The 26,017-nt window shown below is 37.5% G+C and overlaps 1 protein-coding gene across 3 annotated transcripts in view; it reads left to right on the top strand.

Annotated features, from left to right (window-relative positions):
- Positions 1 to 26,017, top strand: part of CAMKMT (calmodulin-lysine N-methyltransferase) — a 407,800-nt gene that overhangs the window by 339,632 nt on the left and 42,151 nt on the right. For all 3 annotated transcript variants that reach the window (XM_077959637.1, XM_001112368.5, XM_028831702.2), the window contains exons 4-7: positions 2,778 to 2,838; positions 4,788 to 4,842; positions 5,904 to 5,967; positions 13,749 to 13,815. In XM_077959637.1, coding sequence (XP_077815763.1) covers positions 2,778 to 2,838; positions 4,788 to 4,842; positions 5,904 to 5,967; positions 13,749 to 13,815 — 247 coding nt within the window. The remainder of the gene's footprint in view (positions 1 to 2,777; positions 2,839 to 4,787; positions 4,843 to 5,903; positions 5,968 to 13,748; positions 13,816 to 26,017) is intronic.

The following is a 26,017-nucleotide window of genomic DNA, read 5'->3' as shown; positions in this document are numbered from 1 at the left end:
TGTGAAATATATGTAACCTCTGACCAGATATCCCATTTCCTAGTATTTGACCTAAGGAGAAAACCATATGTTGGGAAAACATGTATTGTCATATTGTTCTACTGTTGATGTTAATGGCAAAAACCACAATTACTTTTGCACCAACACAATAATCTCATTATATCAACAACTTTGAAACTAACTTAAATATCTATCAAGAGAAAACTGGTTAAATGAATTCTGATGCACACATAGGATATCTAAGCAATCATTATAAATGATGATGCAGGTAAAGTATATTTTTATTTTCATGTAAAGCTATCTACCACATATTGAATGAGGGAAAATCAGGTTATTGAATATCTTCATGAAAAGATCCCACTGGTGTAAAATACCTGTTTGCCTAGAAAGATCTTTTGAGATGATGTCCAAAATGTTAACAGTGATTATATCCTAGTGGTCAAATTTTACATGATTTTTTTTACTTTGTTCTTTGTATTTAATTTTGTTGAAAATCAGCCTCTATAATTTTTTGAGACAATTATAAAACTATTACAAAAGACTGCATTTTATAAGTTACATTTTTGTACTTAATCAAGGCTTAAATTTTAGTTAGATACTCTTTCCCTATCATTTCTTTTTAAACCTCAAGCTAAACGCATAACGAAATTCACTATAGTAGTGATTATATTCACTTGGTGTAGAGCATTGTCTTATGCTCTTCCTTCAGAGACTTTTATTTATACTTTGGTCTTTATAGAGTTATTTTTATGTGGAGATATGACAGGTATTAGGATTTGGGGTTCCAATAATAGGAACAGGTCAAAATGGTTTTCCATCTTTCTGGTTATTGGGATAACCATTTTGGATTCACATATTCTCTCTTCCACTCTTCCATCCCTCTTTGCTGGAGAATAACATTAACAACAGCTTTCTTTTTCTTTGAGTTATTATGTGTTAGGAACCATTCTAAACATAGGCATGTATTTTACTCATCTAACTCTCAGGCCAATCCTGTGAGGTTGACAATACTGCAGTGATATTTTACAAATGAGGAGCGTGAGGGATAGAGAGGGTAAGTAACCTGTCCAAGGTCACTCCACAAGGGAATGGCAGAGCTGGCACTGGAGCCCAATAAGTCTGGTTCCAAAATATCTGTGATCTAAACTGCCACACTCCACTGCCTCTCTGACTTTCCTCCTAAATATGACTCCAAACACTTCTTGGGGGTTTTCCTTGTTTCTCCCCCAAGCTGTCATTCCTACCAGAAATGCCGGAGAGGCTGAGGTAGTGTGTACACCTGACTGGGCTTTCCCGCAACAAATGCTCTATGGAGACACCTCTTTGCTGTTTATATATTTACCCCCTGAATTTCTTAGGAGTTTACTTAACATTTCTTTGACATCCTCTTCTCTGAAACGTTTGGATTTCTTACTCCTCAAAGTTGGAGGATCATCTAGGGGGAAAGAATTAAGCCTTTTTTAGATGTTTCAATCTTGCATTAAGAGCCATCAGCAGAGTGCTTGGTGCTGAGTCAGAGAACATTTGCTACCTGTGCCCAGGACTGCATGGTGCTCTCAGCCTCAGGAAGTGCAAGATGCCTGGTGCTCTGCCTGATCTTTGGGTCTGATTAATTGGGGGAAAACATAATTTTTATAAGGTTACAATTTATTCTAAGTATAAGGGTAATATATGCTCATTGTAAAATTTTGGAAGATACAAAAAGGCATAAAGAAAAAAATTAAAAACACTTATAATCCTACCATCCTGTGATAACAACTAGAAACTATAATTTCCAAGCACGTTTGTCTTCTCTTTAAGCAATTCATATCCATTCATGAAGACTAAGTATTTGAAATCAGTGATTTATGGATGCTAATTTTAGAAAATGTCCATCCATGCAATTTAGCAGGTAGAATTATTGCTAAATTTAAAGATATACCAAAGTTGGTGAAATTAAAATTTCTTAATCTTATACTCCAGTTTGATTTTATTTAACTGAAGAAAGACATAATTGTGGCCAGGCGTGGTAGCTCACACCTATAATCCCAGCACTTTGGGAGGTCAAGGTGGACAGATCATGAGGTCAGGAGTTCGAGACCAGCCTGACCAACATGGTGAAACCCAGTCTCTACTGAAAATACAAAAATTAGCAGGGCCTAGTGGCGTGCACCCGTAATAGCTACTCAGGAGGCTGAGGAAGGAGAATTGCTTGAATCCGGGAGGCAGAGGTTACAGTGAGCCGAGATCTTGCCATTGCACTCCAGCCTGATGATAGAGCAAGACTCTGTCTCCAAAAAAAAAAAAAAAAAAAAAAAAGAATTGTGCATGTTTAAAAATATTAGCATGGAATCAAACAAAGAAATATAGTGACTTCAGTGGTTTTATTTGCTCCTGTGTGTGATTGTCCCATTTATTTTTGCCTAATATGGGCTGCATATATAAGTAAGTTTTCAACTGATACCAATTAATTTTATGTGCACAAGATGAAAATCTATTTGAAGTACCATCAAAATTTAACTTTTGATATTTGTGATTTTGGTTGTTACTGCTTTGGCTGTCTTGTGATCAAAATTTAGTATAATTTATTTAGGATATTTTTCTATTATCCTGGGGGAAAGAGTTATAAATCTCACCACTATAAAAATAACAACAATAAAAGACACTCATGACATTATTGTAATAACTATGTTGTTTGATTCAAGTTGAAATAGCTTGTACTGAACATTATTTTTAAAAGCCATTTCTTAAAAGAATACCTTCTGTAATGAAAAGGTTTATCCTCTTGTGTTTTCTAGGTATCTGGCCATCCGAAGAGGTGTTGGCTTACTACTGCCTCAAGCACAGTAATATATTCAGGTACAGAGCTGCACTTAAGATATTTTTTAGCCCATCACGGATATTGAATCAACATATTAAAAATTGCCGTGATTACATTCTTCAAATTAAATTGTTAGAAAAAAATAAGAAAAAGAAAAAAGGAAAACAGAAGGGAAGAAAAGGAAAACAGAAAGAAAGGGGGAAAAGTTCACAGTGAACACATGTTGCTTCTCAAATGAAATCTGAATCGCCTTGGGTACTAATATTGCACAGCAAGATTTTTGCTGTATGTCAAAGGCTTTTGATTTCCACTCAAGGCATTTTATTTCACTTTGATTTGGGGGAAACAAAAGTGAAGCTCCAATCAATCCTTACTGATTGTGAAGGTCAAAAAAAAAAAAAAAAATACAACCAAAGACATTCTTTAAACTTCTGCCAGGGAAGTCACTACAGAATGTCTGATAAATAAATACCTCACAGCTATTATTTAAAGATGCCATCCCACCCCTGGTTTTAAAAGTATTTTTATATATCTAACAATATGTATTTGTGAACTATAAATTAGCATTATGGATTCATGCTACAGAAATAAGTGTTTTCAACTGTTAGTGTGCATTACAGATCAAACCCATGGATGGAATTCAGGAAAAAAAAATCATTTGAAAATTCTGAAGATGTTTGGTAGACCCAGAAAATATAGGTTTTTCATTTTAATTATCATTTTATAGAAGTCATTCAATATATACTTCCTGAATAGCCCATTATTATTCCAGATAAGTCACTAGTGATCATAGCGTGTGTTTTAACAGTATGTACTTACAAGATTGGGTCAGTAATATGTATTTTTTTAAGCTCTGTGGGTCCATATTTACCAACCAGTCTATAATTGCTTTGAACAACCAAACACTCATTAAGTGTGTTTTGAAATATTAATGTCCTTGCTTGGCTCCTTCTCCTCCCTTTCCCCCTCTTCCCACCTCTCCCTCCCTTTTAATTTTGCTGTTTTTCTCCTCTTGAGGTAATAAACTTCCCAAACTGGGAAGAGGAAACAGTCCTAAGAGTCTAAGCATATAAATAAGAACAGGGCAATTTTGAATGTGGGCTGCAGAGCTGCCCTGGAAGTCTGGCGTTTGCTCATCTCGCTGTGCTTAAGCTTGACTGGAGCTCCAATCAGCGAGCAGTGGGCCAGGGTGAGAATGTCACACGTTGAGGGCTGATATTTAGGCACAAAGGGGAAGGTAAGTGCAGAGTGCCCCCCTAGACTGTCAGCTTTAACTCTGAGCTGCTCTACTTTTGAGCTGTGAAGTCAGAGCCCAGTCATTACTTTAGCCTGGGTTTGCTGGCTTAACCATATTATGTCCCTGCATTGTTTATTCACTGTGTTGTGTTGGGGTCAATTGTAATTTAAGTGTTAATTGCTAAATACCCTTTGTGTAATTGTTCTTTATGGAGACTGTTCAGCTTTCCAAAATGTTTCAGTTTGTTTTAGAATTTTTTTTTTTAAATTCAGGAGTGCATCTATTTATTTTGTGTGTGTTGTGTGTATGTGTCTATAATATAGGTATATACACACTCACATATATTCTTCATTTACTTGTCTAACTGTTTTTGAAGGAATGAATGTGGATTAACAGTGTTATCCTTTCCTAACAATTATCTTTCGCTACTCTAGCTAGTTTAGTTCTAAAAGACAGCGCCATTGACAAGGGAAAAAAAGGGAACCTTCTCAGATTTTTCAGCTCAGCGGTGGTAATGTTGCAGTGAACACTAATGAGGGAACCCCCACTGATTTGCCTGCTTTGTGACTTTTCTATTTCATAATTATTTTTAAAACGCAAAACGACATGAGGTAGCCTAGTCATGTCTCTACAACTTCCTGGTAGCGCCGTTCTTACTGCAGATGGCAATTTGTTCTTGTAACATATATCTCTCTCTGACCATTTTCATCTAATTTGTATGGGTTCTACCATTTCTTTTCTCTCTTTCAGGGCCCTTGCTGTGTGTGAGCTAGGGGGTGGCATGACATGCTTGGCTGGGCTCATGGTAGGTCTTTTCTCCATTCCAATCCCATTCAGAGGGAGGAACAAAAGGAAAAATGTTCCAGGGCCTCCAACTGCTGGGTCAGAGAACCGTCAACAGCATCAGCTGCGGTCAAGCTACCGGGTCTTGAGAGACCTTCTAGATTGACTTACTTTCGGATCATATTGATTTTATGGTTGCCTCGATGAGCAGAAACATTTTACCTCAGTGTAGTCAATATTGCTTGTTGTGACATTCCAGGCCTCGCACAGTCTTTCTTTGCCATAGCGAAAGCATTTTTTTTTTTTTTTTTTTCAGATTATAGTCCCATTTGCTAAGATACAGGAATAGCCCGGCGAATCACAGTTGGAGCACCATGATATAGCTGCTAATGTTTTGCCTGCATTATTACACCAACAAACATGATCCAGAGCGCTCAGTAATTAGATTCTTTTGAATTAGATTGGCCATTCAGGAACGTCGTTCCCCATTCTCTGGGTTCTGAGTCATGTATTCAGGAGATATTATGTAGCAGCACAGTGCATTAGACAAGTTTTTATGTCTCTACAAATAAAAGCATATTGTTACACTGATTGGCATTTGACAAACCTGTCGCTCTTATACAATGTGTCGAGGTTACAGCCCAATGTGCGAGCATGTCAAAGCTCACAAAAAAATTACCCTCACAAAGCCATCTGCCTGCAATGCAAAGTTATATGAAGGGCATCAGGCAGTCAGACAGAAGCAAGCTGAAAGGCAGAGTGACAGCCTTGTATGATGGCTCTACTAGATAAACAGAAGCCCACAAATGAAAGCCTCTCAGAATACCATCATCCGCTGTCACAATGCAATTACCGAACAGAATGATAGCAAGATAGAGGCTCCCGCAAATGGAATGATAAAAGTATTGACTGATTTGATTGAATGATTAAAATAATGCAGACATAAAATGAAAAAAGATTGAAGATTGTTACAGAGAAATAGGTGAGGAAGCATGATACTGAAGGCTTGTCACTCCTGTCTTCACTTCCACACAGACAAGCATATTTGCTCATTGTTTGCTGTGCTCCCTTTTTTTTTTTCAGGTTGCTATTTCTGCAGATGTCAAAGAAGTTCTGTTAACTGATGGGAATGAAAAGGCCATCAGAAGTATCCTTATTCAGATAGAAAACGGGTTTGTTGTGCTCATTCCTTTTTCCCGGCTGAGTAACAATTGATATAAAGAAAGACAGCATGGGGTATTAAAAGAGAGCTTCCTCCCCCACATACATGATAAGTAATTAAGAAAAAGTAGAAATATATGAATTCCTTGCATACGACTCCGTGGGTTTTTTTCTTTCCATGGATTTTTATAGACATCTCTCATTAAAGGGGCCTATGTTTTGTGGACCTCCCGAGGCAAGAAGAAAAATTGTTTCATAATTTCCAAGCATTCTTGTTCTTTTATTTCCATTGGAATTTGCCAGTGTAAAATAAATTATTTGGTATTTATTGTATTTGGATATTGCTGGCAAATATTAACTTCCAGCTTCATGTTTGTTATTACCTTTATGCACTTGATATTGTATGTACTGTGTAATATTGTGCCTGCTCTAATTGCTGAGGGGTTACCTATATCCCCCACTGGAAACAGCTGTCAGTTCTTCATTATTTCCTTTTATTTAGGACTTTATTTAGGATTATACATGCTATCTCTGTTTTTCTGCTATGCTATTACAGTTCAAACTCCATTAGATTATGCTTTGCTAATATGTACACAGAGTTCATGAAAATTGAACTGTACTTTAAGAAAGTAAGCATAATTTGTGGCTACTTTAGCAGTCGAGCTGATTTGTTCAGGGGCAGTTAACAGCCGTTAGAAACTGAGAGGAAAAGTGGAAGATATGTTTGCTTTGGATTTTTTTTTTTTTTTTTTTTTTTTGGTGTGCCTTACATTTACATTATGAGGGAGACAATCTACTGATTTGAATTTTAAGCTCCTAAACTGCCAAAGCAGTTTTGATTTCTGTGGCATCTTACATACAATCTATTTCGGATTTTCTTTTTCGACTTCTGCCATATGATTTTTTGAAAATATGCAGCAGCTTCATCAAGCTGCTCAAACAGGAGAAAGGAGGTACGAGAAGCACAGTAGCTAATATTGTTCAGTAACACTTGTATGCTCTACCGAGCCCCACCCAGCTAATTGTCTGACAGACTTAAAAAAAATTCAGGAAGGAAAAACAGCCAATCACAATCTTGGCCTTTCACACAAGGGAAAGAGATCACAAAAGGTGCTTCCTTTTTTAAAATGCAGGATTTTAATCACGTTCTTGAGACTGTCTCAAGTTTTTCAAAATATTCCTGAAGATGAGCGGATGTTGTTTCATTCACTCTGCTTTATTCTGAGTTATTTCATGCACGTATCCATGTATCATTTCACTGTGCTCCTCCTCCTTATGTCAGGGAATACAGAGCAAGAGGAAGCTCAGGTATGCCAGCTCAGCCCCAGCGCATTTTTAGAGGGTTGGGGGGAGCAGGATTATTGGACAAGAGAAGATTATTTTAGCCACAGAAACTTTCAGCTTGGGCCCAGTAACCTAAGGTTTTTTTCAAGTCAGCAGGTGTCTTATTTAATAGCATCAGAAACCAATTAGAACTTTTATCAAACTATGGGAAACATCTGTAGTCAGTATGTAAATCTATTTGTTCTAAAATTATTATTGAGCTAAACTACAGAGCTTCCAAAGAAAGGAAGCAATGCTAATGTCATTAATTAACACACCTTTGCTTTAAACAACAAAGATGCCATGCCAGCTTTTGAAATCAGAGAGGAAATCTCAGATTCTGTATTCATTCTGCCGGCCTTTCAAAGAAATGACTGGTACAGCCCCCTCCCAAGAAAATGGATTTTTAACATTTGGTCCTCAGAAGCTCAGCCCTGAGACTGCTTTATTGTGCTGGGTTTTACAATGGGTTTAATATAGCGGGGTGCCAAAGGGCAGGAGGGGAAGAACTTTACAAAGTAGATAAAGTAGGTCTTTTCAGGATGCAGACCAAAATTGGTAGTGTGTTTTATTTCATCTCTTAGGACTTTCCTGATGGAGTTCAGTTTTTACCATGCAGTTGTTAGAACATAGAACACTATGTTTGTGTGCCTTTTTCTGTTGTAACTAGATCTAATTTTTTTTAATTAAGAGAAAAAGCATGCATAAAGCCTTAAAATTGGCAATGTGTTTTTCCTGCTTTTAATACTAATGCTATTCTTGATTTGCTAACAGAGCTTACAATTGGTATTCGTTGTCATCTGTTTCACTGACTGAGGTTAATATGAATGATTTTTTTTTTCTATTTGCGTGCCCACTTTCTGTAAGAATAACTAATTCACTGAATCACATACTATTGATGCATATAGATTGAAACAAACTTATTTAAAAATTACTGTTTACATCTTTCCTTTAAAATTTTAGGAAGCCTAAATTATATGGCAGTTGTAGGATATTATTCAAAAATTACTTTCTAAAAAGTAAAAGTGGATGTCAACAAAAAAAGGGGGAGAAACATTGCCAGAAGCCAGAAAATCTCTTAGTAAAGCTGCTAATTATTCTTAATGGGCAAGATGAGCACATTAAGAAACAAATGAATACATCAGTGAAATGTAATTGAAAATCGACCTGGCAATGGCATATCACATCTGAGTATTGGCCTGTATATTATTCTTATCATTTTAAAAATTGTTTTTGTTTGTTCTTGGCTTCTGTATTTAATGAATCCAACTGAATCTTCTCAGTCTCTTAAGCTTCTAAGATTCTGATTTTTACCTCTTCAAAATAGCATTTCGTGATATTTCCTTTTAATTTTATATTATTTCTATTTGTTTTAGTATGTGAGGCAATGAATGGATTGGTTCTGAATCTTTATATCACAGAAGCATGTCAACCAGTTTTGAGGTTATTTATTATTTCCCTAAAATATATCAAATGGATTGCCTATGTCTTCTTGAGTTTTCCATCTTGATTCTGAAAAGCTAGATATTGATCTGAGATTTATGAAACAGAGATGTCTGGAAAGATATTAAGACTTGAGGTAAAAATGAATTTTTTAAGTCACAAATATTTTCTTAGATTCATGGGCAGTTTTCCCTAAGGTCTCCTTGGTCTCCTTAAACTGCATTGCTGGGTCTATGAACCCAAAGCCCCCACACCTGAGAGCTGCTCTTCCCTACAGATTCCATTTTCTCTGTACCCCAAGAGAACAAAGGATAAATTAGAAACGGGATCATTTCGTTTGTCCAGTTGTGAAATTTATTCCAAAATAGTGTGAAACGTGTTCCTTTTCTTTTTCTTTCTTTTTTTTTTTTTTTTTGGTAATGCCCCCTTAGTGTCAAGAAAGAAATCTTCAACAGCCCACATATAATAATTACTCCATAAGGTTTGTAGCTTGTGATAACAATGACCTAGGAATAGGAGAGACACATGGTATACTGAGCTATTATTGATACTAAGCCTCTTCTAAATTATGATGAATAAAAGTAGAACTCCTGAAGGTGAGCATCCCTCTCTGGCTACAGTCACTAATGTGCCCAGCACAGGCGCCCTGCCTTAATAAACATCTGGCAGTTCTATGCAGAAGATTCCAATGTTTGGTGACCCATTTCTCTGTAAGCATCTTATCCCCATAGTATGCACAGTGTGGGTCACAGATCTTGAACTTAGGATTCTCCAAAAATGGGTAAATCTCCTGTGCTTTTTAAAGGAGACACCGCTGGTTTAACATTATTTTTATTTAATAGAATCCCTGACTTGAGTAACTAATGAGTGAAGCTTCGTGTGGACTGTGCAGCCTGTACTATAGATGGTTGACAACGTGGAAATCCCGGGCCATCTTCCTGTGTCCAGGCTTCTTCTTCCAATGCCGGCTGTACTTCCATCTACTGATGAGTCATAAGTAAACTCTATGTGCCTCACATTGGGTAGCAACTCAACATATCTATTTTTGGAATTAAATTAAAATTAATTCAACCAATATTAATGGCATGTCATTACAGGTGCTAAAGATACAATAGTGAACAAGATAGGTCTAGTACCTATCCTTGGCTAGAATACATTTATACACATGAAGGGCAGAAGTCCTTTGATAACTTTGGTTATTTAAATTCTACAGTATAAATGTTCACATAATTAATTCTAACTTTTTTTTTCTTTTTTCTCCTTTTTGTGGAGAATGGGATCTCAGGCAGTCTTGAACTTCTGGGCTCAACAGGCATGAGCCACTGTGCCCGGTTAAGGTAATTAATTCTAAGCAGCAGGGAAAGAAAATAAAGTGTAACTGCCAAACCTCATGTTAGTTACTTTACCAGCCTCTTCATCCTACCAAAGCTTTTGCCTAAATTATACACTAAGGTAATGAATTGACATGAATTGGGCACCTACTATGTGCCAGGCCTATCATATGTGATACTCCATTAAGCCTAACAAATAGGTATCATTATTTCTGTTTTAGAGATGGAGCTCAGAGAGATTAATTTACCCAAGGACACACAGCCACCGAGTATCAGAACTAGCACTAGAAGCCAGGTTCATTTGACTTCAAAGCTTATGTTTTTTCCACTTAAACCATTCCGGGTCACCAAAAGCTAAAATGATTTGGTGAACCTCATCTTGCATTTTCTTACCATACTCTGGAAATAAAGGCCTCTCATCCATAAACATAACAATTGGCATTGCTAACAGAGTTTATAGTACCTCTATGGCATCTTCTCAATTCATGTGAGTAATAAGCACATTTAAGAATATTTTGCAGCCTTAAATTAGCAAATATTGCCACATTAAGCATTAAAAAGAAAAACCTTGAGAGATCAAAATGAATAGGGTTTATATTATAATCTCATAGTTTCCTACCCTCATTTTTGGTTTTTTGGTATTCCAACGAAAATAAAGATAACATAAACCAAGAAAGTGGTGCTTTATGAATCACAGTGTTATTATTTTTAAAATATTTTCTTGCTTAAAGAACATGACAACTCTCAAAATGTATATATAACTACTGGTAAATAATTGCTAATTGCAGGAGGAGGCTGATATTTTTAACAATATGATACATACATATAACATGTATATAATTTATTTAAATTACTATTATATAAAACTATTTTTTAAGAATAAAAATCAACTGAAACAAAATTGAAATGGAGCCCTACCTCTGAACAGGGCTTTATTTGAGAAGAAAACCTAGAGATAGAATTCCGGTTTCCTTTTAGCCACAAACATATATCCTGTAGCTCTGGAAGTCCAGTTGCCTAGACAAGGGGATTGGAGGCAACTACTCTGTATTCATTTAATCAGAAATCACATTGAGGCTTTCTTTGCACCCAGTCCCTCCCACTGAAGTGCTCCAGAAGGTGGGTGCGGTTCAGAGAACACGATTTGGCCTGTTGTGTTGAACACTATCCTGGACATATTGACTCAATGTGATGGGATTTCCTTTATTACCCTGAGGTGACACAGAAGAATGATAAAATCTATTATTGGACACAGTGCCATCCAGAAGAACCATCAAAATCTGACCTAAAGTAAAGGGTGGGGAGCAGGAGATCTGAGTTTATCTCTTAAGGTAATATTTTAAAATACTGTTGACATTTTTTCTTCTCATGCTCATTTTAATATTTAAAAAAACCTCTTAAACCACAAAACATATTTCCTGTCCAGTTCTAAAAATAAAGCAGCCTAAATACTGCTGTGGATTTTTTTTTATTTAAAAAATTGCTTCTAGAATATAAATACATATGTTTGCTTCAGCCTGACCACCTGGAGTCACAGGTTTATAAATTGTATAAAAGTATATAGTGTTAAGATGTTTACTAAAAATTATTAATAGGTTTTCTGAGTTATATAATTTAACTTCCCTGAGACTATTTTATAAAAAGTATTACCTCCACTAACAAAATAATATGTTTTGCTTGATAGATTAGTCATGTACTCATACGACTCCACAGGTGTACCGGGCACATTATGGCATGCGGTTGGATGCCATGGAAACTCTAAGGAGGGTGTGGCCAGAGTGTGGGGGAACTTAATCAAAAACAGTTGTCAGCTGACTCTTTACTAATTTTGTTCTTCTCAGAATAAAGATGTCAGCTGTCCTTTTCTGCAAGACATTTCATTTAGAAGACTTTCCTGAAATACTTTCTTCCTGAAATAGACAGAACTGTAGGCCGATGTGTCATTTTAGTTAATCAAAACAAGTAGGCAAATTAGTCTCTTTTATTTTTTTAATGAATGTAATTTAACGGTATTTAATTTGCATACAGGAAAGTTCACCCAGGAAAAAAAAAAAAAGTCTGCATTATAGCACTTTTGTAAACCTCAACAAAGCCCTTCATTAGGAGACCTAATTGATTTTTCCTACCCACCCCTGGGGGAAGAAAGCTATCACAGTACCTGCTTATTCACTCAGAGAAGAAATGGGTGTGCCTGGTGGTTCAAGCAGAGATTTGGGTTAAAAAGTCCTGTGGCTCTGTTTTTGCAGGGAGATCTTGGTCAATGCTTGCTTTGAGCATGTAGGAAACCTGTTTTTCTGAGCAATAGGAGAACATCGCTTGTCTGCTTGGTGTCCTCCCCATGGACCCAATTTAGTTCAGCTTGTAGCCTTCACTGGAATTATTTGATTTCTTGACTATTTAAACCTGCCCTATTCCAAAAGAGGGATTTTGAGGCTTGTTACCATGACACATAGAATATACCATATAAAATGAATAGGAAAGTGAGGGCAGTTGGAAATTGGAAAGCCAGGAAAATATGATGAAGCCAGGAATAGAGGTCAGTAGAGAAAGTATATGCAACAGGGTCTCTTGTGGTTGTTAGAGTTAGGCCACACATTTGGCTCTGAGTTGCACAGGTGCTGGAGCAAAGAGAAAGAGAGGATCAACTCTAAGAGTTATCATGCGGGGAAGTGGAAGCAACATCCCTTGATCTGCAGACCAGCTTTTCCGGGTGCTGAAACCTGACAATTTTTTCCGATGGGCTCTTGTAAATATGGCGCTGGGTGATGTAATGAACCAGCTCCTGAAAACATGTCTTCCATAAATATGGCTCTTTTGTACAAGTCTTTCCATGCCAAAGGCCATAGCGTAAGTCTGTAAAGACAGTTCTTCAGGGGACTTTTCACTGAACTGACTTTCTTCAGTAATTCATTTTCTCTCAAAGATTCTCCAAGATTTTCTCCATCTTTTTCTACTCACTTCCTCCCAAGTCTCATCCTGCTGCTCCTCTCCACCCCTCCCTAGTAGCATTTAGGAGATTGGAAATACTTCACACTGGAAAGTCTCTGGAGACTGACATTGCCCTCCCTGCTGACAGAGAGGCTTGCCTTTGGACTCCTTGCCCTTTTAAGCAAGTAGGACATGGCACCTATGGGACAGTCATTTCCCATCAGCACTCATAACTCTGGGGCTTGCCATGATGATCCATCTCAGGTGATAAAATGCAGCCCAGGGAAGCGAAAGAGCTTGCCTGTGGCAAGTCAGCGTCCTGCTTCCCACCCCACATGCAGCTCTTCTCCTTTCACAGTACTCATCCCATGCATGATAAAAAGATCGGCCAGGCGCAGTAGCTCACGCTTGCAATCCCAGTATTTTGGGAAGCTGAGACAGGTGGATTACCTGAGGAGAGGAGTTTGAGACCAGCCTGGCCAACATGGTGAAGCCCCATCTCTCTAAAAATAGAAAAAGTAGCTGGGTGTGGTGGCTCATGCCTGTAGTTCCAGCTACTAGGGAGGCTGAGGTGGGAGGATCACTTGAACCCAGGAGGTAGAGGGTGCAGTGAGCCGAAATCATGCCACTCCAGCCTGGGCAACAGAGCGAGGTAAGAGTTTCTGGACCTTTTTTTTTTTTTTTTTTTTTTTTTCAGTCAGTTCACGATCACTGCAGACATTTTCTTAACTGTGTCCTGTAGATGTGCAAGACATCATCACAAGGAATCAGAAGGCTGGTGTTTTTAAGACCCAGAAAATATCAAGCTGGTAAGATACCTTTCTGCATTAAAAAAAACTCTGATTGAAATTGTTTTTCTTGATACTATGGATGGTTATGAAAAATAATAACAGCTAACATTTATTGAGCACTTACTGTGTGTCAGGCACTGTTTTAAGCACTTTACAAGTATTATCTCATTTAATGCTCACTAGAATACTATGAGGCAGACAAACACTCTCATTATCTCCAATTAAGAGATGAGAAAACAAGATAAGTATATTAAACACTGGGTAGGGGATGATTTATGATTAGACAGTATGAGGTTGGGAGAAGCCAGGCCTGGGAACTCCTTAAATGGCTCTCTTCCAGTGAGTCTCAGCCTAGGAGCAGTTTTGTCCCCAAGGGGACTTTTGGCATTCCCTGGAGACATTTTTTTTGTTGTCATGGCTTGGTAGGAGAGCGGGGAGTGTTGCTACTGGCATCTAGTGGTAGAGACCAGGGATTCCACTGAACATCCTATGTTGCATAGGACGCCCCCATACAACAAAGAAACATCTGGCCCAGAATGTCAATAGTGCCAACATTGAGAAACCCTGCTCTGTTCCATGATTTTAAAATAGTCTAGGTGTCCATTCCCTTTTACGTTCTGTTAATTCTTATACAAACTAGGAGGAATGCTTGCTCTTAAGCAAAACAATGGTGTGTACTATGATGCTACATTTTATTTTTGCCCTGTTGGTAATGGATCTAGAGAAGCGAGTAATCATTTCATAGTTTTCACATGAAATATCTGTATTTGTGTATTTTTTCTCATTCATTTAACCACAGACATTATTAGAATAACTCCATGTTAAATTAACTGTTTTCTTTATTACTGTGAAGCTGTCATCCTTTGGTAGTTTGAATTTTCCCTATTGTGAAGACACTTTCCCACCCCAACTTCCCAGTTTGATTTTTTTTATTAGTTATATAAACTATTCATTAACAGACAAGGCCTACAGACTTATTTCTCTTGGACACACCCACAGTACAGCCCTGGCGGCCAGTGGTCTGGGTGTGCTGGCCTCAGAAACGAAAATAGCTACAATGCTTAAAAACCAAAGTGACGACACATATTGGTGTGAGGCTATGGAATAGCAATAATTTTTTTCTCTTATATTAATTGGTGAATGTAATGAAGTGTCCATATATGTATTTTTAAATCCTGCTTAAAATGTTGGGAGTAGGCTGGTGGCACAGGGGACAGCATATTCTGTGTTTCTCATATAAATGAACAAACCACTTCTGTTTCCCAGAAAACCTGGGGTAGGTTGAGAGAAAGAGAAAGGGTCTGCCGTTACCTGTGGGGTCCCCGTTGTTAGGACGGCCTTTCCTTCATAGTGCAGACGGCCTTATCCTTCTGGAGAGGACTTCATTTTTGGACATGATTTTCAACCTGGTCTTTTAGTTATCAATCAAAAGTGCATTTTCTGTGTTGTCCTCATTTACATTTATTTAATGTTTAAGGTCATTTGTGACCATCTGAGTGTATTTCAGCATATGGAATCAGGGAATAATAGATTTCAGCTTCATGCTGTGAAGAGAGATTGTGTTTTTACAAGACATAATGTTGTTTACTGGGTGTTAATAATCACTAATTAATAAACATATCTAGACTTCTAAAATGTTGCATTTTGAGGAATAAAAATGTCAAGTGTTTAACTTATGGAGTGCAATAGTATTTTCTGTCATCTCTTCATAAAATAATTAAGTTACATAAAGAAGCAAAATGTCATTGTTCAACAAAGGACATATCCCAAATGCTTAATACATGGCCTTTGTTTCTATTTTTCTGTTCTCAAAACTGCTATTTCTAGATATATTGTTCTGATATGTACCTGGACATATAGACTATGTGACAATAATAGTCATATAGAAACCTCCAAGATAAGGGTGGGTTTTTTCCCCCATCTTTATCTCATACTAGTTGCGGTCAGTTTCTTTTCTTTTGAACCCTGCAAGCATTTTGTTCAAAGTCTACCAAAGCACTTTCTAGAGAATAGATAGATTGAGTTAGTCCTTGAAATGCCTTGATCTTATATTAAGGAGCAACTTGATCACTTAACTGTCAAGAAGCTAAGAGAAACGGCCAGCCACTGATGTAATAGTCAGTATTCTCCCTCCATCCACTGCCTTCCCACCCATAACCAGTACAATGTGATGAAAGTATTCGTTCCACAAGAGAAGAAATAAAAGGAAGCCATTCACAAAAGCGCTAAGATAGAGTTCAATACTCTTTTTTAGTACCTCAATGCATATGCAGAATTTCTCCTCCACATTGGAGGTGTGGAATAACAGGAGCGACAGATAACTAAGAGGTATTTACCATAGCTATAAAGCCCACACGTGAGCCAAATATTTCTGCTATTAAAAAGCACTTCAAAGCTTGACATGAAGTTTGTAACAGCTGAATGTCTCTTATGACTTCATTTGCAAAGATGTATAAGCTGAAAGGAAAGTCATGATATGAGAACTATGAGCCTAAGAAATGGTATATATATTTCAAAAAAAAAAAAAAAAAAAAGCTGCCCAGAAATTTGATTGGCATCCAAGCTCCTGTTCCCACTACTCCGATGATGTTCTCCATAACTATCAGCATTTCTCCTACTACTGACCTCTTCCTACCTCTTACACAGGGGCAGACCCAGGTTGCGTGGGGCCTCAAACTTATTTTGAGGGCCCACTTAAGAAGAATGAATTCTATTATACCTTACTTTGATAAATTTTACAGAAATATATGACCATGTGAACACATTACTAGGGCTTCTCCAAGGGCCTTGGAAGGGCCCTTGCAAGAGGCCCTGACGCTGAACCTTCATTAGCTTCACAGTCAATCCACCTCTGCTCTCATAAGCACCACCATCCTTGCCTAGGGTAACTCTTCTCTTAGCTACCAAACTTTCCTGCTCCCTCTATCTATTTTAATCATAGTCTGATTGTAGCTAAATGTGAAAGACGTGTTGGTGAAAGTCTGGAAGCCTTAGCCCTGGCTGAATCTAAGATCCACTTATATGAAGCATTACATTCATTACTTTTCAGCTTAATACAGTTATTTGGTTTATTTGTTGTCCATCCATGCAGCCGTCCATTCACTTAACGAATATGCCCAAAGTACTCTGCTTTGGAGAATATAAATATGCAGTTATCAAAAATAATTCTTGAACAAAGGAAACCATGCTACTAAATATAGCTAGAGATTGATGAAAGAGCAAGGATATTTACAGTATCTCAATTGTTGGGTTTATCTAAAGCTGTCTTCAAAATTGTGACTGTTTAACAAAGAACCATTTGGAGCTTTTGACATCTATGTATTTCTAGTTCTTCCAGAATTAGTGAATAGCGTCATTCTCTGGTTAATATTAGTTGAGAATTACTAAAAAATATATTAAATTTACCCTGCTGTGATGATGAAAGTAAGTTTCACTTAACAGTGTATGTATCTTTGTGTGAAAGTTGCTAGTGAATTCAGGTTTATGACCTTTATTATTCTTTGATAAACCATGAATTTTAGTAAACTATGGAACTTATGTTAAGACTTTTTTTATAACCCAAACTTTACCTTTATGTAGGCCCCCAAGATTGGTTTTTGGTCGCATTGCCCTATTGCTTTTTAAAGATTTATACCTCCTCTGAGACTCAGTTTCCTTTAGAGGTTAAAATGGGGATGCGGAAAATGATTTTTGAAAGGTACGTTCCGACCAAGTGGAATCCAGTGGCTGATTTTCCTGGGCCTTCTGCAGTCTGCCCTTGTATCCACATCTCATCTAGCTGCCGCCTCCTCTTTTGGTCACCCAGGCCCCCTCGCTTGCCTCTGACAGATATGATCTCTTCATCTCTCGTCTTTGCCATTCTTGTTTCCCTCCTCTTCTTCATCTAAATCCTTCCTTCTAGGATGGCACCACTACCATTTTCCCCCTGCCTTCTCAGACTATCTCAGCCTACCCTAATATTTTTAATTTCTGCTGCTCTTAGAACATTGAATACAGTTGAACATGGCATAGTCTCTTATTGTTCAAAGCATATTGGCTTTGTTTCCATGTTCACTGGTTTATCAACTTGTTGACAAATATTTTGATCACCTTCTGTTTGCCAAGTCCCATTATAGATGCTAGAGATGGAGTGGTAAACAAGATGGAAAAGGCCATGCCTTCTTGGAGTTTATGTCCTAGGGAGGGAAACAGATCGTTTTCTTGAAGGCAAGAATTCTGCTTAGTATGTTTTTGTACTCCCTGAAGCAGTTAGTACACTTTATCCTTGGTATATGAAAGCTTTTAAAATTGGTATTTAGAGAATATTTTGAAAGACATGAATCCATAAAGCTTATGGAACCAAACCATTTTTAGTAGAGGAAAGTCAAGCTCTAGAGAATCAGACATCCGTTTCTACATCAGATAGCTGACTTTCATTTCAGTGTTGGCCTCTTCTCAGGCATGCACATGTAATGTCTGTAGACAAACTGACAGTGTGAGTAGGCATTTATCTGTTCTTTGTCAGGTTGAAGAGGAAGGTTAGTAGAAGGTAACTGAGATAAGGAAGCTGAGGGCTCTCTTTAAGAAACTTTCTGATAAAATATACCTGTTAGTGAATTTTGCTAGAATTATAGTAACAGAATCCTGAAGACCGCTGAGAATTCTAGAGATGCCACACTCCTGTTTCCTTCTGTTGCTATCTTGGCTATGACAAAATGAAATTATCATGTGTACTTTCTGTTACTAACATAACACTGTTGATTTGCTTAACAAGTTTATAGATGGGTTCATATCCCTACTATTTAGTGTTTTGCACTGAAGACACCAACTCCCATAAGATTAGCCAGTTTCAGCTATTTTGATAGAGTTATCCTTTTTGTATTAAAATGAGCCAGATTTTAAAATAGGAGGATGCTGTATTTTTAGGGACCCTCTTAAAGTACAGTCAATTAAAAATTAAGGCCTTTTATTTTAGAATAACATTGTATTGATTCTTTGGATTTGCCCACTTCTATTTTTTACCAAGGTCAAAATCTCACTACCAAAAATAGGCCAGGTTCTGTATTGATAGCTAGGTATGCAAGTCAGACTACTGTATTCTCTGTGAAAATGTCTTCTGGTTTTAAGAGAGAAATCCTTCTCCCTTCCCAGAATTGTATATCACAGAAGTACATATCAATAAAAATATTTTTGTTTTCAAAGGAGTTCTTCACTTAAAAATAGAGCCATCTTAAAAAAATTTTTTAGAGAACGGTCACATGATAAATCATTGTTAAACAATCATTTAGTTTTTACCTTAATAATGGACATTAGTTTGTTTTTGATATTTTGCTATTATAAACAATGCTGCAGTGAGACACATCTTTACATAAATTATACATTTGCAAGTGTGTCTATACAACAAATTTTCAGTAGTGGATTGCGTCTATTTGTACAACCCTACCAAACTGCATAATTTTTGTCCGTATAACTTTGTAATATATTTTCATATTTCATATTTACTAACACGACATTTAACAAACTTGGAGTCTTTCTATGCAAGAACAGGTGTTCTCTTTTTAAGTTTTTTAAGGTGTTTCACCAGCATTTTTATGTCTCTTAAGTTTATTTTTAGAGATTTTTTATTGGTCTTACAAATAAGATTTTTTCTTCCATTATATTTTCTACTTCCATTATGTTTTACTATGGGGTTTGGTATAGTAAATGTGTAGTCACCTCAGTGGGTTATTGTTTTGAATATTTTGCAGGTTTATCCTCTTGAGTTTTCTAAGCAAACAATCACATCATCTGCAAATGATGACAACTGTAACTGCTTTCTAATTCTCATACCTCCTTTTTCTGTCTCTTGTATAATTTTATTGGATAAAAATTTCCACAATGATTATTAAATAATAGGCATCTTTGAGTCTGACTTTGTTGGGAATCTACTAAATTTTCACCCCATTAAGTACGCATTAGCTTTTGAGTTGAGATATATATGATATTTTTTATCTTCTTAAAATTTCTTAAGCGATGTTATCATAAGTAAATATGGAACTTTAGCAGATATCTTTTCAGCATCTATGGAGATGTTCAAATTGCTTTCCCTATTTTATTTATAACTATGACAAATTATATCAACAGGTTTCCTAATATTAAAACATCTCTGCATTTCTAGTAGTTACTTGGTCACAGTATTTTAATTCTTTTAATATGCTTCTGTGTTCTAACAACAAATTATCTGAGATTTTTAAAAATTACAACTTTATTGAGATATAATTCACTTACTATACAAGTCACCCACTGAAAGCATATATAATTAAATGGCTTTTAGTATATTCACAGAGTTGTGCAAGCATCACAATCATTTTAGGGTATTTTCATCACCCCCAAAAGAAAGCTCATACTTGGCCAGATGTGCTGGCTCACACCTATAATCTTAGCACTTTGGGTTGCCAATGTGGGAGAATTGCTTGAGCCCAGGAGTTTGAGATCAGCCTGGGTAACATAGTGAACCCCATCTATTGAAAAGAAAAAGAGAGGAGAGGAGAGGGGAGGGGAGGGGAGGGGAGGGCCTCATACTCATCTCCCTTTCTCACTCCTCCTCCCTTCCAGGGTTAGGCAACCACTAATCTATGTTCTGTTGCTATGCCTTTGCTTATTCTGGACATTTCACATAAATGGAACTGTATAATATATGGTCTTTCACATCTGGAATCTATCACTTAAAATAGTGTTTTTAAGGTTATTCATGTATAGCATGTATCAGGACATTTGTCATTTTTAGTACTGTTCCATTGTATGGGTAGACCACACTTTATCCATTCATTAGCTGATGGACATTTGAGATGTTTCCTTTTTCTTTTTCTTTCCTTTTTTTTTTTTTTTTTTTTTTTTTTTTTTTGCTATTCTGGATAATGCTGCTATGAACATTTGTGTACACATTTTTGTGACAAGTTTCATTTCTCTTGGGTTTATATGGTCACATGGTAACTCTATATTTAACCTTTTGAGGACCTGCCAGACTATTTTTCAAAGTGGCTGAACCACTTTAAATTTTCTACCAAAAAGTATATGATGTTTTCTGAGCTGTTTGCATTGATATTCATCAGTAAAATTGGTCCAGAATTTTCTTTATTGTGCAAACTTGTCCGATTTTAAATAGCATTGATGTGATAGCTATTTAAAATAATTTCGAAGTTTTTCTTATCTTTTGAACCACCTCTTAGTGGGTTGCCCTACACTAGATCATAATTCTAGATCAGAACAATTTTTACCCCATTATTTTGTATGTGATATTTGGAGATATAGTGGCAAGAAAGAACAAAATTACATTAAAAAATGCACTGCACTTGAAAGTATGTAAGTTTGAAACATTAAAAAGGAAGAAAAATAAATGAAAACACCAAAAAGCAATAAATAATTTTGTGATTTCATCTGAGACAGTATATAATTGTAATTTCTAGTCCATTCATTCTAATATTTTGTTGCCACTTTGTTTTGCAACTGTGTAAGTTAATCAGCTGTCATAGGATCAGAGATACTTGAAATGGAAAATACAGTTAGTAAAATAATTAGTACCTTTCATTTCAAGGTCTTGAAACCCTTTCTAGTCTTCTTTAACCAGTGTAGAATATACTGGTCCCCAACATGAAGGGGGTCTGAATGTTAGGAAACTATCCCTCTTTTGGACTCTGAAATAAGTTCATTTCTGCTAAATTCCAAACAAAAACACAGAGCTGGGATCAGTTTTAAAGTCAGTCCAGAAAAATATAAGTGATATGCTGTAACAACAGTTCTCAAACTTTGTTCACAGAATCATTTGTATAGCTTCTTATGACACACATTCTTGAGCCCCACACCCTGAGAGACTGAGGCGGGCCTGGGGTTTTGCATTTCTAACAGGTAACTCTGATGTCTGGTCTGGAGCCCTCACATGGGAACCACCAAACTAGAATTCTCTCTGATATTTTCTCATTCAATTCTGCAGTGTTCCATAGATTTAAAGTTGTTCAGATTTTCTTGCCGGGCATGGTAGCTCATGCCTGTAATCCCAGCACTTTGGGAGGCCGAGGTGGGTGGATCACAAGGTCAGGAGTTCGAGACCAGCCTGGCCAACATTTTGGCCTCTACTAAAAATAGAAAAATTAGCCGGGCGTGGCGGCGGGTGCCTGTAATCCCAGGTACTTGGGAGGCTGAGGCAGGAGAATTGCTTGAACCTGGGAGGTGGAGGTTGCAGTGAGCTGAGATCGCACCACTGCACTCCAGCCTGGGTGACAGAGCAAGACTCCATCTCAAAATAAATAAATAAAATAAATAAATAAATAAAAAATAAAGTTGTTCAGATTTCCATTCAGTAAAGCCACTTCCATTCACTGTATTTTCTTGCTTATTTTATTAGATTTTATGCACTTACAAAGAAAGGAAAGGACCTGACTTAAAGTCAGCTCTCAGATCAGCATTTCCATCTCTTCCTGATTCGATTTTGGGAGACTGTGTGCTTCCAGGAATGTATCCATTTCCTCTAGATTTTCTAATTTGTATGCATAGGGTTGTTCATAGTAGTCTCTGAGGATCTTTTCTATTTCTGTGGGATCAGTTGTAATGCCACCTTTGTAAAAGGTGACCTTTGTAATGTCATCTTTGTAAAAGATCCAGAGATCTTTTACCTCCTTGGTTAGCTGTATTCCTAGGTATTTCATTTTCTTTGTAGCTAATTTAAGTGGGATTGTGTTCCTGATTTCACTGTCAGCCTGGACATTGTGTAAAGAAATGCTACTGATTGTTGTACATTGATTTTGTATCCTGAAACTTTACTAAAGTCATTTATCAATTCTAGGAGCCTTTTGGCAGAGTCTTTAGGATTTTCTAAGTATAGAAACATATCAACAGCAAAGAGAGATAGTGTGACTTTTTATATGGATACCTTTTATTTCTTTTTCTTTGCTAATTGTTCTGCTTAAGACTTCTAGTACTGTACTGAATAGGAGTGGTGAGACTGGGCATCCTTGTCTTGTTCCAGTTCTCAAGGGAAATGGTTTGAGCTTTTGCCCATTCAGGATGATGTTGGCTGTGGGTTTGTCAGAGATGGCTTTTATTATTTTGAGGTATGTTCCTTCTATGCTTGGTCTGTTGAGGTTTTTTATCGTGAAGGGATGTTGGAGTTTATGAAAAACTTTTTCTGCATCTATTGAGATGGTCATATGGTTTTTGCTTTTGATTCTGTTTATGTGGTGAACCACATTTATTGATTTACATATATTCATTTGTTTTTTAGAGACAGGGTTTCACTCTGTCACCCAGGCTGGAGTGCAGTGGTGTGACCATGGCTCACAGCAGCCTCAACCTCCTGGGGTCAAGCAATCCTCCTTCCTCAGCCTCCCAAGTAGATAGGACTATAGGTGTGTGCCACCACACCAGGCTTTTTTTTTTTTTTTTTTTTTTTTTAATTTTTTGTAGAGACAGGGTCTAATTTTGCTGCCTAGGCTGGTCTTGAACTCATGGACTCAAGAAATTCTCCTGCCTCGGCCTCCCAAAGTGCTGCGATTACAGGTGTGACCCAGTGCACCCGGCTGTTTTGTGTATGTTGCACCAGCCTTGCATCCCAGGAATAAAGCCTACTCGATCATGGGGTATTAACTTTTTGATGTGCTGCTAGATTCAATTTGCTAGTATTTTGTTGAGGATTTCTGTGTCTATGGTCATGAGGGATATTGGTCTGAAGTTTCCTTTGATCTTTGTGTCTTCGCCAGAGATTGGTATCAGGCTGATGCTGGCTTCATAGAATAAGTTAGGGAGGAGCCCCTCCTCCTCAATTTTTTGGAATAGTTGCAGTAGGATTGGTATCAGTTCTTCTTTGCATGTCTGGTAGAATTCAGCTGTGAGTTCATCTGGTCCAGGGCTTTTTTTGGTTGTAGGTTATTACTGACTTAATTTCAGAAGTTGATATTGGTCTGTTCAGGGTTTCCATCTCTTCCTGATTCGATCTTGGGAGACTGTGTGCTTCCAGGAATGTATCCATTTCCTCTAGATTTTCTAATTTTTATGCATAGGGTTGTTCACAGTAGTCTCTGAAGATCTTTTCTATTTCTGTGGGATCAGTTGTAATGTCACCTTTGTCATTTCTGATTGTGCTTATTTGAATCTTTTGTTTATTTTTCTTTGTTAAGATAGCTAGGGGGTCTATCAATTTTTTTTTTTTTTTTTTGAGAACCAACTCTTGGTTTCATTGATCTTTTGTATGGATTTTCTATTTCTTAATCTGGGTGGTGGTTAGAAGGGTGTTTGCCTGATAATAATTAAGGCATGTATTTATTACATGTGGTTTACTGTGTCTTATTTCACAATACAACATGTCTTTTGTTTTTTTAAAAAAGCCATTTCAGTAGTTTCAGAGAGAGAAAAAGAGGTAGCCCTGACCTGAATGAGAGTGGAAAATGGTGAGCAAATATGGGGTCATTCCAGAGAAGTGACTAGATGTAGAATGTAAGATAGAGGCAGAGTAAGAGATAGCCATTTGGAAATTTACATTTGAGGTGGCAGTAGAACAGATATGTGACGGTAACTACTAGAGGTTAGAAATAAAAGTTCAATCTCAGAAAAATATTGTGCTAGAAGATTTGGAGATCAAAAGCAAGTGATCAGAACATAACTATGGGAATTGGAAAGTCAGAAGAGAAGATGGCCAAGGACAGAATCTTAAAAAATGTCTGTGTGTCAGGAGCAGTAAAAAGAGCCAGAAAGCGATACTAAGAAGGGACTGGAGAGCGAGGCTGATGGCTTGGGGTGGTATGGTATAATACCACTTCTTGTTTTGTTTTGTTTTGTTTTTGATACAGAGTCTTGCTCTGTCACCCAGGCAGGAATGCAGTGGCGTGATCTCGGCTCACTGCAAGCTCCGCCTACCGGGTTCATGCCATTCTCCTGCCTCAGCCTCCCAAGTAGCTGGGACTACAGGTGCCCGCCACCACGCCCGGCTAATTTTTTGTATTTTTAGTAGAGACGGGGTTTTGCTGTGTTAGCCAGGACGGTCTCGATCTCCTGACCTCATGATCCACTTGCCTTGGCCTCCCAAAGTGCTGGGATTACAGGTGTGAGCCACTGCGCCTGGCCAATACCACTTCTTAATGGAAGAAATCCAAGAAAGCATTTTAAGGAGAGCGTGATCAGCTGCTGCAGATTACTGAAGGTAGGTCAGGCAGATTGCAAAGCAGTCCAATGACTGTCGGAAGAAAGGTCACATCACAAGAACATGACCTTAATGGGAGCGTCCACTCCCATAAGAATGTTGGTGGCAAAGGGAGAGAAGTTGTGTGTGTGCTAAGGGGAAGCTGGGGTGGAAGAGTTGAACATGTGACCAGGCAAGGCCAGTACAGCCAAGAAAGAAGAAAGAAGTGGAGACAAGAAAGGGAGATGTTTGATGAGGCAAGGATCTAGATCAGGGCTTCTCAAAGCGTGGCCCCCGACCAGCACCGTCAGCATCAGTTGTATACTTGTTGGAAATGCATATTCCAAGGCCCCACCCCAGACCTACTCAATCAGAAACTCTGGGGTTGAAGCTCAGGAATTTGTATTTCAACAGACTGTCTAAGAATTATGATGTATGCCAAAGTTTGAAAACCACTAGGGAAGAGGAAGGGGTGGTTTTATCCAGCACACAGATGGAGAAGCTCTCCTTAATGAGAAGAGTGACCCAACTTCCTTTTAGACAAGAGGAAAGGAGAAAAAGAGAAGAAGAGGAGAAAGATGGTATCAGATAGATAGCCTCAGGCTTTCTGTAAGGTCACCTGCTGAGAACAAAGACTTGGGATATTTGGGGAGCTTAAAGTGTGAATGTGTTCATTTCAGCCTCCAAACCCTAGCTGCTTCTTTAGGCTTGGTCTAATATGTTCTCTTGCTTCTTCATTCCCCATCCAGATCCTGCCTGTAAGATCACATGCAGTTCTACCTTCTTCAGGATACCTTCCCCAACTTGTCCAGTCCACAGTGATTACTCCCTAATACACAGGGCCATCTGTAATTCTTTTGTTTCATTTGAATGTCTTGTCTTCCGAATACGATTGTATGTTCCTTTTGACTATTATAATTTTGCTACTCGAGGAACATGTCCTCGTTGTACTGCTGCTCACAGTATCCACTGAGGTTTCAATAACATTTATAGATAAATGACTCCCAAATTAGAAAGTCAACAGATCAATATCCCCTTTCATTCTGAGTGGTCAATTCCAGATTTAGATGGTGTCCTTTTCTCTAAGTGTTTAAA

Source organism: Macaca mulatta, chromosome 13 (genome assembly GCF_049350105.2).
Source record: "Macaca mulatta isolate MMU2019108-1 chromosome 13, T2T-MMU8v2.0, whole genome shotgun sequence".
Taxonomy (NCBI): domain Eukaryota; kingdom Metazoa; phylum Chordata; class Mammalia; order Primates; family Cercopithecidae; genus Macaca; species Macaca mulatta.
Note: the sequence above shows the minus strand (reverse complement) of the source record. Positions and strands in the feature narration are given on the sequence as shown.